This window comes from Anomalospiza imberbis, chromosome 18 (genome assembly GCF_031753505.1).
Source record: "Anomalospiza imberbis isolate Cuckoo-Finch-1a 21T00152 chromosome 18, ASM3175350v1, whole genome shotgun sequence".
Classification (NCBI taxonomy): domain Eukaryota; kingdom Metazoa; phylum Chordata; class Aves; order Passeriformes; family Viduidae; genus Anomalospiza; species Anomalospiza imberbis.
Window position 1 is genome coordinate 11010429 of NC_089698.1, and position 13530 is coordinate 11023958.

At 43.2% G+C, this 13530-nt stretch overlaps 1 protein-coding gene across 1 annotated transcript; it reads left to right on the forward strand.

Annotated features, from left to right (window-relative positions):
- The first annotated feature begins 7556 nt into the window (after window positions 1-7556).
- DRG1 (developmentally regulated GTP binding protein 1) lies at window positions 7557-12990 on the forward strand. Its single transcript, XM_068209003.1, has 9 exons — window positions 7557-7704; window positions 7911-8034; window positions 8819-8994; window positions 9388-9457; window positions 10015-10184; window positions 10921-11051; window positions 11240-11407; window positions 12287-12409; window positions 12873-12990. Exons 1-9 carry the CDS (start codon window positions 7663-7665, stop codon window positions 12970-12972), a joined length of 1104 nt encoding a protein of 367 aa, XP_068065104.1. The 5' UTR covers window positions 7557-7662; the 3' UTR covers window positions 12973-12990.
- Window positions 12991-13530: the final 540 nt, after the last annotated feature.

Consider the following 13530-nt stretch of genomic DNA (forward strand, 5'->3'; position numbering starts at 1 on the left):
CTGCCATGGCAGTGGCTGCAGCTCTCCTCTTGGTACTTACAGCCTTTCTACACTGGCTTACCGCACCCTACAGCTCCACCAGCACACTTAAAGGACTGCTGCTTAGAATGTTTTCTGGTCCCAAACTTACCCTGTCTCAGAATACAAGACTATCAAAGTAGTCACTCAACTAGCATAAAGTAGTCACTCAACTAGCATAAAACATTGCCAAATTTCTTCTGAAAATGAGCAGGTACTAAACGCACTGAGCAAAAATTTGGCTCATCACTATGAACAGACTTGTAAGGTGAAGTTCCCTAAATTTAATGTGATGACTAAAAGGCATTTCTCCATACATAACTGTGTAAGCAGACGGGAGTGATTACCTTTGAACTCAATCACCGTCACATCTAGCAAGTTACTTTTTAAACACAAAGTTCCAGATAATGTGAAAGAAAGTTTTAAATTTCAGTTTTGAAATTTATGTTTTCTATCCAATATTTCCTCTCCTTTTTAGATGATTCCTAATCTATTTTCTTTGACATCTTCTGCACTGGAATGTGCTGAACTTCTTTTGAATCCATCCCTCTTTTAAATAAATACATTTTCTTCAGCTACTTTATTCAGCTTCTCACTATTTCCTGTCTCACTTCTGCTCAAGGGAATTCCTGAGGTGTCCCTAAATGTTTTGCAGCTGCCTGGTGCCTGCTGAAACACTTTGATTAGTATTTCAATAGTATTAGTAATCTCCTTTTCTCCAAACATGTGTGTACCATTTGGGACTCCACATTGTACCATTGCTCGCTTCACTGCAGATCAATTGCTACTGGCCTTACTCAGAAGACCTTAAATTGGTGTGCAAATATAGGAGGTAACAAAAGACTGTTACAGTTGAATCTGTTCAAACATATTTGGGTATATGTTAATTAGAGTTGAGTCATACCTATTTGTTCAACGCTTTCAACTGGTGAATCTGTGTAGGTCTTGAGGCTACTGAAATTTTTCAGCATAGTCCCATTATTATACTCTTTAAGAAGGTTAGTCACTATTTCACAGGGATTATAATATTAGCAGAGACATTTGTGCATAGCACTTGTGCCAGCTAATCAGTCATATGAACCGTTTCCTTTCTATGCGTGTTCCATGGAAATACACAGCACTGAACAGTTTGTGGCACACTTGCAATTTCAGTGAGTAGCTGTCAGTTTTTCTGCGCTTTCACCTATATTTTAATTAACTGCTACTGATATAACAAGCAATTAATTCAGCATTCATTACTTATTAGGTTGATTATTACTTAAATTTAGTTTTTAAAGCTTGCTCAGTTTATTATTAGGAATCATCCCATGAGAATGCCAACCCTAGCAGCAAGGATTCTCAGAGACAGCAGAGTTTCCTCTGTAACCCAGACGTGGGTTTAGTGATTTGTCAGCTTTCTCCTCTAGAAGCACATGAAAATTCTTTAAAAATACCCAGCACCCTCACAAAACTGACAGCAATAGGATGGTATATGATGCTCTAGAAAGTACACAGAAAGACTTACTTTAAAAAGAGAAAACAGCACTGTTTGGTTTTCCTCTTTTTGATCACTCTCCTCACTGCACTCATGCGCTGTGTACTCTGTGTGTTGCATGGCAGTCCACAACAAAGTGTGGGGAGCTGATAAACTATACAACTTTTAGTTGTTACACTGATTTTACACAGTCTTGGAAGCCAACCTTTGATACTTAATCTCCCTTTTGTTCCCCTCATTTCTTCAGTCTGCTCAGTTTAACTTATTCTAGACTGCCTGGAACAAAAGCAACCTGCCTGGAACCAAAGCAACCTGACCCATTCAAAACAAGATTGTCACATTTAGGGATCTGTGCAACGTGGAAATATAACCTAGGATTCCATCTCGTTGACTCCCAGTGAATTAGGCATTCCTGCCTACCTAAGCAAACCTGACAGACAACTTTTTCTCTTAAAGCATACATTACAATACAATCCTAAATATGCAATGCAAGCACAAAGGTTTGGTGTTTACAGATTAACAGCTAAACTACTGTGCTTTTCCCCAGGAAAACTCCTACCTAGATAACAAGTAACTGGCATAAAAAAAGTTAATCCTCGAAGACAACTAGGAACAGCTACATCTTTACATTTTACACCATTCAAAAGATACACAACTTTCTGTCTATTGGCTGAAGAGTTAATTAAGATGTGAATTGCATCAACCCTCAGTCACTTCACCTCAGGCAATCAGTATTATGCTTCCATTGAAGATTCAGCACTATGGATTTAAAAAAATCTTACCTTTTGATAGAGCATTTTCAAAAAATCTTTCCTCCAAACAGGCATGAAGCTGGCCCTTAGTCAACTCATTATAGCTCATTATAGTTTTGTCTCCTCTTCAGCATGAGCAGTTCTTCTCTGAAATACAATTATAGGGTTAATTAGCAGCCAGTTCTCAAATCAAAGTACAATTCATAGGGTAAATTTGCAAAACTGTAAAAATTAAATAAAACCAAACACCAAAACTGAACAAAAACCCACAGAAAAACCACCTTAAAATGAAGCAATTCTCTATATGCCTGAAGTTGCAGTTTCCCTTTTTTTCATGAGGAAACTCTGGCAGGTCAGTTACAGTCCCATACCTGTAATTCTTAAAATCATAAGTATTCAGATCACCGTTACCATTTGATACTGATTATTTTTCACTGGGCAGCTGATCGTTTCTGAGAGGATATGAAATTTCAAGATCCTTGCTTCACCTGAAATCATGATTTCATTTCCTCCCTGTCACCTTCCCCTCACTTTCTGAAATCCTGCAGAAATCCCACCACTAATCTAGAAATGCAGTCTGCAGCAAGCCCACAAACACACAGCATCAGCTGATTGCCAGCATAGCCTGCAGCTTCTGGCATGAGGTGAATTACCAAAACCACAAGGGTTGTACTACCAGAGTAGCTCTTAAGTAAAATGACCTTCTCAGTGCACTGTGAATAAACTTGATATCCACAAGTATTTGAGTTATTTATTAGAATATAAAAGAGGAGAAAAAAACCTCAAACCTGACTAGGTGAGCACGCACTGCTTATTTTTAACAAGGTACTTTATGTGATTTTAATGAAGCATACATGAGTTATCACAATTAATTTCATACTCACAGTATTTACCATGTATTGTACAATGATAAATTTTACATGGTTATCCAAAACACTTGCAAGCCTCCGCTCAATATACTTTGTTTGCATCTCACTACCTCATGTAAGTAAAACTCTTACTCAAGCTAAAATACTAGTTGTTTTAGAAAGAATTTCAGAATTTGACCCATAATGAAGTAGTTTATTTAAAATGGGTAGCTTGACATAAAACCTAAATGCATTAGCTCCTAAGCTCTCCTATGGAAGTGAGCTATAGTTACCATACTTGTAGGGCAATGCTATGGAAACATGAAAGTTTCAATCATTCTGCGGCAACTGCACATTCCTCTTGTGCAAAAATGAAACTGAGGCACAAGTAAAGGAAAAGACTTGCTCAAGATCAGTGTCAGCAAGACTGAAGTGTGCAGAAGATGAATTTCTGAAACCCATTTTTCTACAGCCCTCCATCGTTCAGATCTTGCTGGTGAGGTATGTGCCATTTCAGTCACATCCCTGTCATTGCAGCTTGGTGAAACAAACACTCCTGGTTTTTCCCAGTCATTGATTCCATACCGTTTGATGAGACAGCCTTCACGTCAGATGCAGTGTTTGTCCACCTTTTAGTATATTGCTTTCCTTATCTTCTTAAGAACATTGTAAGAGAACTGCTGAGGGGATATACTTCCAGTTTATCAGTGTCATTCATATGACTGCGCGATCATTTGTGAGTTTTATTCCAGATCTGAACCTTCATTCTGTGTCATCTGACATTACAGGCAATTGGTCCCAGGAGAGATTGACTGTTGTGCTAGTTACAGGCTTTGGAAGTATTCCCTCTGCTGCACTTTATCTAGATTTGCTAAATGGAATGATTGCAATTTAAAAAACACACATATAGGTTTTAATAAAAAAGATGGCAATTCACATACTCCATCTTCCATCAGTGCCCACTATAAAGCTCAATTAACCTTTTGAGTAGATCTCAGTCTCTTGCATCTCCTTTCATTTGCTCTCTGGTTCCACTGGGGGCTTTTATCTCTTCTGACATTATATCCAATTTTCTATTAATATTTTCCTTGATTTTTCCCTTCTCTGACTGACCTTTTTTTTCTTTAATAAGGTTTTAGCATTTGCACTCTATTTTCTAGTTTTGACTGCAGTCCTCAGGGGACATAATTTATCAATTCCCAGTCACCCACCCTTCAGTTATTTTTCCAGCTGTTGCACCTTATTTCCTACGGTCAGAACCACCCTGTTCTCTAAGCATCATATCACATAAAACATCTTTATATTAAAAAATTCACAGCAGTACTCACAATAAATAAAAGCAACGTTTCTCTGTTCACAACCTGGAAACAATCTCTGTTGAACAAGCCTTTCTGAAGCTTAAAAGATGGTGCTGTTATAAACTAATATAAACTACTTTAAATATCCTAACCAATTAGAAAGTGTTAATTTGACTACCAAAAATCAGACTAATTATCCTTATTAATTAAATTCTTTCTCCTTCAGGTAATTAAGGACAATACTCAACACTGAAAGAAGTTTTTAGGTGCCTAAATTCCTTATATCCTTTGCTTGAGTAACTTTCTGAGAAAAAAACAATTTAAGAGCTTACTGAGCAGCTGTATGTTAAGAACACTATGGAAACATAAACCAGGAACACAAAAACCAGCCAGTAACTAAATTTTCACACCATGTACTTTATTGACATCTTTGTTCATTCAGCCCCCACTTTGAAAAATAATTTTAAGTTAGACTCAGTTGATGAGATTTGAAGTGAGTTTATAAGAACAGCTAGCAGTAAGTTCTGAAGTTAACCATGACCTACTGCACAAAAGAGGGGAGGTCTTAAATCCTGATTGAGCATTCAGAATCTGTATTTTTCTGTGTTTTTCCTTTTACTAAAAAGAGCCACAAATGTGGAGTGATTGTATGGCTGAATTCAGTTGAGGCATAGACAAGTTCAACTCCATCTGAAGTAAATAGGAAAAAATTTATACCAGGGTCAAATCTCCGTCCCATGTTGGAAAAGGATTTTGTTCACAAGGAATAATTAGAAAACCATGAACAAATATACAGAGGGTAGGTGCATTTATATTTACCCTAGCTTAGCTGAACTAACATTACCAGGAACAGCAATTCCATTTTATTTGAGATTCTATTTTAGTAAGCTCTGTATAAGCTTATATTAATGACAGTTCCTACTATAGAGTTTATGCCAATAAAGGCTGCTTTCTTGATTAAAATGAGACAAAAAGGGAAATGCAGAGGCAGAGACCACAAATAGCAGTGTGGTTCCCATTGCACTAGCACTCTTTTCCCCCCTTTTCACTGTAAGTTAAAGAGGATTTAATGATTCCATAAAAATTCTATCACCAAAACTGTTCTAAGGTTAGTTTAATTTTGTCAGTTGTAACATACTCAGAATTCTGTCTGAAGATGTGGCAGGTGTGTCTCTAAGTGCTCACACTATGGGCCCAGGAGAGTGTATTTTTGTTTTTTTTTTTTTTTTCCTAAAGTTAAGTTATACATTTATATATACCCTATAGAAACAGACACTGCAATAAGTTGAGATAGAAGAGCCTTCCTGGAAAGTTTACTGAACATGGACAAAAAGATTTCTACAAATATTCGAATTTAGACAAAATATGACACGGAAACAAACTTGGAAACCAAAGTCCTGAACAAATATTAGATTTTATTTCCGTGTCATAAAAATACTTTTAATTTGAAATCCAACTGCTTGGCTTCTTGTGAAACAGCCTAACGCTGGAAATACTTGGCATTTTAAAGGTTGAAGGGGCCTTAAAAAAAATCCTTTCTCTATTTAATTAGCCTGCATTCAGTGCAGAGTTACAGATGTCCCTGGGGCAAAGTGGTACGGTCAGGGCTCAGCTGAAAGCAGCCGTGAGAAAGCTCCGGCATGAAGTCCCGCTGTGACAAAGCACCAGCTCGGGAAGGCTCCGCCGCGGGCAGTGCGGCAGCGCCGCCCGGTCCGGCCGCGCTGCGGAACGCGCAGTGCCACAGATACACACCTGGCGAGGAGCAGAGCGGGCTGCGGGAAGGACCGCGGAGAGGCCGGTCCGGTTTAACCCCAGGGAAGGGCACACGCCACCTCCCCGCGCGGGCAGCGAGACCCCCGGCTCCTCGCACACCTGCGGGGCCGCTGCCTCAGCGCACAGCTCCGCTCGCACCGTCCTCTCTCACAGCCGAGCGCCCATCGCCTCGCGCCGGCTTCTCTCGGCGCCGCAGCCCGGCTGCCCCTCACGGCCAAGCGCCTCAGCCTCGCCAGCACCGTCCCCGGGCCCCGTCAGGGCTCTCGCACACCCGGCTCATGCCGGCTCCCGCAGCCGCCTCAGCCGCGCTCTGCCTCGCACACATCACACGGACACGGGGCACAGACACACGGATCTCACACACACACAGATCACAGGTACACGGATGTCACACATACACGGATCTCTCACACACGTGGACCTCAGAGACACAGATCCCAGAGATACATGAATCTCTCTCACACACACGGGATCTCACAGGCACGCGATCTCTCACATACACACGGATCCCTCACACACATGGATGTCACACGCACACGATCTCTCACATACACACGGATCCCTCGCACACACGAGTCTCCCTCACACACACGGATCCCTCATACACACACGGATCTCTCACATACACACGGATCCCTCGCACACACGAGTCTCCCTCACACACACGGATCCCTCATACACACACACGGATCCCTCATACACACACACGGATCCCTCACACACACACACGGATCTCTCACATACACACGGATCTCTCACATACACACGGATCCCTCACACACACGGATCTCCCTCTCACACACGGATCCCTCTCACACACACGGATCCCTCTCACACACACACGGATCCCTCACACACACGGATCCCTCGCACACACACGGATATCACAGGCACACGGGTCTCTCACATACGCACGGATCTCACACTCATGCACCTCTCCCCTCACACACACACGGATCCCTCTCACACACGGATCCCTCTCACACACACGGATCCCTCTCACACACACACGGATCCCTCGCACACACACGGATCTCTCACACACACACGGATCCCTCGCACACACACGGATATCACAGGCACACGGGTCTCTCACATACGCACGGATCTCACACTCATGCACCTCTCCCCTCACACACACACGGATCCCTCTCACACACACGGATCCCTCTCACACACACGGATCCCTCTCACACACACGGATCCCTCTCACACACGGATGCCACAGGCACACGGGTCTCTCACATACGCACGGATCTCACACTCATGCACCTCTCCCCTCACAGCGCTGCCCGCTCTTTCTGAGGCGGCGCGCGCTCTGCACACGGCCCCGAGGGCGCTGCGCCGCCTCCCCTCAGGGCAGCGCGCGAAGCCGGCGGCGCGCGCCGCGCGCCCTGTCTCGCCCGCCGTCTCTCGCGAGAGGTCGCCACGCGCGTGCGCGGCGCCGGGCGGTGCGCGAGGAGCGGCGGCGCTGAGGGGCGGCCGGGCCCGGCGCCACCATGAGCGGCACCCTGGCCAAGATCGCGGAGATTGAGGCGGAGGTACCGCACCGCCGCCCTCCGCCTCCCGCGGCACGGGCCGGGCACGGAGCGCCGAACGGGGCGGACGCGGGGCTCGGGCCAGGGAGGGGGGACGGCCGCTGGGCAGCGCCGTGGAGGGGCGGCGGGGCCCTGTCCCCAGGCGTCGCGCAGGGGCCGCGGGCGGCAGAGCCCTCCCGGTGTGAGCCCTCGGTCCTGTGCCCTTGCAGATGGCCCGGACGCAGAAGAACAAGGCCACCGCCCACCACCTGGGGCTGCTGAAGGCCCGTCTGGCCAAGCTGCGCCGGGAGCTCATCACCCCCAAGGGCGGCGGCGGCGGCGGCCCCGGGGAAGGTGCGTTGTCTGTGCCGGAGCTGTCGAAGTGCGGGAGGTGTGACGGAAGTCGATCTAACTGGGGGCTCTTATCCCACAAATCCTGTCATATTATCTGCTAAACAGTCACAGAATCACAGAAGGGTTTGGGTAGGAAGGGACCTTAAAGAACATTTCGTTCTACGCCCCGTCATGGCGGGGACACCTTCCACTAGATCAGGAGCCCTATTTAACCTGGCCTTGCACACTTGCAGGGATGGGGCAGCCACAGCTTCTCCGGGCAACCTGCTCCGTCCTTGCTTTCTCTTGTCCTATCCGCTACGGGATCTCTAACCATGATGTGTGGCCCTTCCTAGGGCTGTGGGCTGGAGCACTTCCTGAAGTGTATATGAAAGTGCTTTTGTATTTTGGCTCGTACAGTCTTTGCAGAAATCTTAAGGTTTTTACACGAAGCAGCAGCCTTTTACTTTTGCAGCAGCCACCTCTTGTTATGTATAAAGGTGTGAATTTCCTAAGCTGCAGTGCTTAAAGGGAATGCTCCAGTTACATTGAACTCAAACGAAGACCACTGTGAAGTTTTGCAGCCAAGATTTTATTAGACAGGTATATGTCGTGGAATGTTACAAAGTGGTGCAAGGCAATAAAGATTGTGAACAATGTGTTTCCCAGCCTCATCCTTCTTCTAGGAAAGCTTACTTGGCTTTTGCTCAGGCAATATTAAAAATAATAGTGTGTCTGCTGTCCAGAACATTAGAAGATAGAAAATGTCAATCATTAGACAAATATTTCTAATCCTTATTTGCAGGTTTTGATGTTGCAAAGACAGGTGATGCCCGCATTGGGTTTGTGGGTTTTCCATCAGTGGGGAAATCCACTCTTCTGAGTAATCTTGCTGGTGTGTACTCTGAAGTGGCAGCCTATGAATTCACTACACTGACTACTGTGCCTGGAGTCATTAGGTACAAAGGAGCAAAGATCCAGGTGAGATCTTGTCTGTGGGGATAGGATGGGCTATACAGATGCTGTGCTGTAAGGGTTGAGTGGTCTGGCCTGACATTAGCAGGTTAGAAGTGATGTGTAAAAGTGCTTCAGAATAACTTGGAAATGTTTCCATAAGGTATGGATTTTTCCCTGCTTTTTACTTTGCTCTGGGAAGAAGTTGCTGTGGTAGTTTTAATTATTCCCTATGATCTGTTCCACTGGACCAGTAGGGCACATGGGGTAATACAAGATATAACAATCAGATGGGAAACAGTCTTGTCATACTCTGTTCAGATTTGCAGTAGAGTCAGCTGGTTTAGAAGGGTAAAAGTAGGATTGATTTAATGAAGAATACTTTTCTCATGTGATACTTTCCTTCCTGTGAACAAACAGCTGCTTGATCTGCCAGGAATTATTGAAGGGGCCAAAGATGGTAAAGGCAGAGGACGGCAGGTCATTGCAGGTGAGTATGTTAGAGCTGGAGACAGCAGCCTGTCACTGGTTCCTTTAACATAGCACAGGAGAATGAAGGGTTCACTCACTGTTCTGATGTCTTTAAAAAGCTGGATTGTTTACTGGACTTGAGCTGTCTGCTGAGAAGCAGTAGCTGCTTTCATATTGCTGTTTTCAGTTCTGGCTTTGTGCACTTGCTGGGTTTGTGCTCTGCATTGACACTTCAGTGAAAGCACATTGCCAGTTTTGCAGGCAGATGTGATCCCATCCTAAACAGGGCTGCTGGTTTTATTTCCTCACCCAGTTAATTGTCCTCAGTCTGGTGTCTGAATGGAGACAGGAAGATTTTTTCCAGCCTCTGTCATTCTTACAGCATGTAAAGATCTATCACTGATGCTTGGTCAGCACAATAAACTTCAGTCCTACACTGGTATTTAAAAATAACCAATATGCTGGCCTTCAGGGGTTTTGTAGTGTCATCAGTCCACCGAGCCACACTGTGGTTGTTTTGTCTCAGGTTGTGTGAGCATGCTTTTTGAGAGGTGACTTTCTTTTTCTGATTCTTAGTTGCTCGAACCTGTAATCTCATTCTGATTGTTCTGGACGTGCTGAAACCCCTTGGCCACAAGAAAATAATTGAGAATGAACTGGAGGGATTTGGAATTCGTCTGAATAGTAAACCCCCCAATATTGGCTTTAAAAAAAAGGATAAAGGAGGCATTAACCTTACAGCAACAGTAAGTTGGAAATTTTCTTTAACCAAAATTAAAAACCAAATTGCTTGAAGAAAGAGGCATTTGTAGTTGATGATATGTCTGGGACCATGCTGTGCTGTGACTTCTTTAGGAGCTGAACTGCTGTACAGTGCTGCAGTCAGTTACTTTCCTTAGAGGCCATCCACACCTCTCCTGGAGCCTGACCACTTCCTTGCCCTCAAAACAGAGCCTCGGTTGCTTTCCACACATAACAAGTTTGAGATCCAAAGGAGAGTGTGCAAAAACTGCCTTTTATCTGGTGGTTACAATGTTCTTCCCGTGAGGATTGCTCAGAGTTTCAGGCCTTGCAACCCATTTACCTGAATCTTTAAAAGCGTAAGAATAGCCAGAGATACCAAAAGTCAGAACTCTGCACTCTTAAGTACCTGAAGTGTAGTTGTCTGGCCTCTGAACTAGAAGATACTTGGGTTTGTGTTGCATGTGGTCCCAAACTGAAAGGAAGCACTGCTTCTGACATGTTGGATTGCAGCTCTCAGTGGGGCAGTAATATAAATGAAGCTGTTAGGATTTAGGTCTGTTTTTCCCTCTCCTCAGGCCAGCTATGGTGAAATCAGAGTCATGTCCAGTAACTTTAAATGCAGCTACTCTTTCTAGTAATGTATATGCAGTGGTTGCTAGGTGACAGCACTGTTAATTGTAAGACTTGATTTGGCTGTTAGCTCTGCCATTCCTTAACACTGTGTCTGTCTCTGTTCAGTGTCCTCAGAGTGAGCTGGATACTGAGACAGTGAAGAGCATCTTAGCAGAGTATAAAATCCACAATGCTGATGTCACTCTGCGCAGCGACGCCACTGCCGATGACCTGATTGACGTTGTGGAAGGAAACAGGTACTGTTGGCTCCCTGCGGTCTGTATTACAAAGAAAAGAATTGTCTTTTGGGTTTGCTTCCCACAGAAGCCGAGCCAGCAATGTGGCATCAACATAGAGATAAGCTTTTTAAAAATATTTTTTCTTTGCAGTGAAGGTAGCAGCGTGCTGCTGTCAGGTTGCTCTAACAATTTCTTTCTCTTTGCAGGGTTTACATTCCATGCATTTATGTCCTAAATAAAATTGACCAAATTTCCATTGAAGAACTAGATATCATTTACAAAGTACCCCACTGTGTGCCAATATCTGCTCATCATCGCTGGAACTTTGATGATCTGCTGGAGAAAATCTGGGACTACTTGAAACTAGTCCGAATGTAAGTCAAAATTGCTGCTTTTTGTGGAGTTAAGTGCGTGGCGGAGACTGAAAAAGGTCTCAGGAATGGATGAGGAGTATTTTACATTGCTTTTCTACCAACTGGTATTTGCTTTGTACCCCAGAATTTGCACTTGTCTTAGCTGTTTTGTGATAGCCACAAGTGCTGTTTTGAATTTGTAGGGGAATTAAAAGAGAACCTTGTGAAACCAAGACCAAAGCATATCTTAAAAAATTTGCTGAAAACATGGAACTCTAGACAAACTTCGTGGTAACACTGTGATTCCAGATGTAATCATCTTTTCGGTTTGTCATGGATGCAGCTCTCTTGACAGAACTTAGTTCTTCATCTAGAATTTCAGATATTTTTACTACAAGTTATTCCAGGTTTACCTCATAATTCTTAGGCATTTTTGGATGAACTTATGAATGAATTTACTAACACTCATAATACAGTAATTGTTGTCTTTTAAATTTATATCTATCGTCTTGTAAAAATATAGAATATATTGTGAAAAGGCATTTCACAATCCCTTGTATCTGTGGTCTAGGTATCTATGCTATAGACTTCATCAGGTGCCTTTTCTAATATATGTTGAGATTTTCACAGAAAAATATTGGCAAGTTGGAACCATAATATTAAAGATGTTCTTTTCCAACAACTTTTGCCATTTGGCTTTTTTTAAAGCACCTTCATAAAGCTCACAGGTGAGAAACCTTTGCAGTTACAAGGCACAACCCACTGCAGCCACTGACTGCCCAGATGCATTTTCAGCTTAGGTCCACCCAATGTTTTGCAGTGACAGTGCAAATCACTGATGAAATATCATGATGGGTTTGAAAGTTTTGGTATTGACTGATGGTTCCATCTGTGTTACAGCTACACAAAACCTAAAGGGCAGCTCCCAGACTACACCTCTCCTGTGGTACTACCTTACTGCAAGACCACGGTGGAGGATTTTTGCATGAAGATCCACAAAAATCTCATAAAAGACTTTAAATAGTAAGTATTATTGTAAAAGAATATATAGAATAGAAAATATCTTGCCTTCCGAGATTTCATCCCCTTCTAAACTAGAAGGGAATAGCAGGACTTTTTTTTTTTAATGTTAAATTGAATAAATCTGCCTGTGATAATCAAACTTAATACTTCAGTTGCTGTATTTGATGCTCTCATGCTCTTTCCTACATAAATGTCCTCTGTGGAGACAAATTTATTTTGCTATTTAAAAGCAGCACTAGACAGCATTGCAAGCCATTGTCCCATGCCCTTGGGTACTCAGGACAACTTCAGGCTTTGTTTGAGCTGCTTCTAACCCTGGTTAGAAGCAACCAGTCAGCCAGGTACTTGTAGAGAATAAAAATAGCTCTGAAGCATTGCTTTCTGTATTAGCTGTGTGACAGAAATAGCTGCTATTCTGCTTGCATATCATACTTCTAAGCCTTTTCAATTTTTCTTCTTTCAGTGCACTGGTCTGGGGTTCATCTGTTAAACACAACCCTCAAAAAGTTGGTAAAGACCATACTCTTGAAGATGAGGATGTTATTCAGATTGTGAAGAAATAAAGTTATTCTTAAATGGTTTGTTGCTGTGCCTGAAATTTTGTCATTAATTGTAATGAACACCCACCTCCAGTTTTGATTTAGAAATGGTCTTTTATTACAGCACCTTGCTGCAAGGTAAAAGTGATGCTTCTGGCCAGCTTACACTGCAGGGGCTTGTACCAGCAGAACTTGCAGATGAAAAACTCTGGTTAAATGACTTTCACAAGGACAGAATCTTACAAGAAGCTTTGATTGCAGGGATAAGGTTCTGCTGCATGTACGTGTCTTTCCAAATTAGAAGTTCACACATCAGGAATTACTTTGTTCTAAGAACAAAACATAAAAAGCAGAGGCTAGAGAATCATATCTTATAAAAAATGCTAGAGGACAGAGTTCCAGCTGCCTTTATCTCAAAGTGTTCCTGTTGGAATACATCAAGGCTATTAATAGTCCTGCAGTTGTGGAAAAGCTGGTCAGTTCTGCTCAGGAGCAGTTGCTTTTTCAGTTGTTTGGACTAGTGGAAGTGAGCTAGCTGCTTGTGTCTGTATCACTGAAAGCTTCCAGGTTTTCTTAAATGAA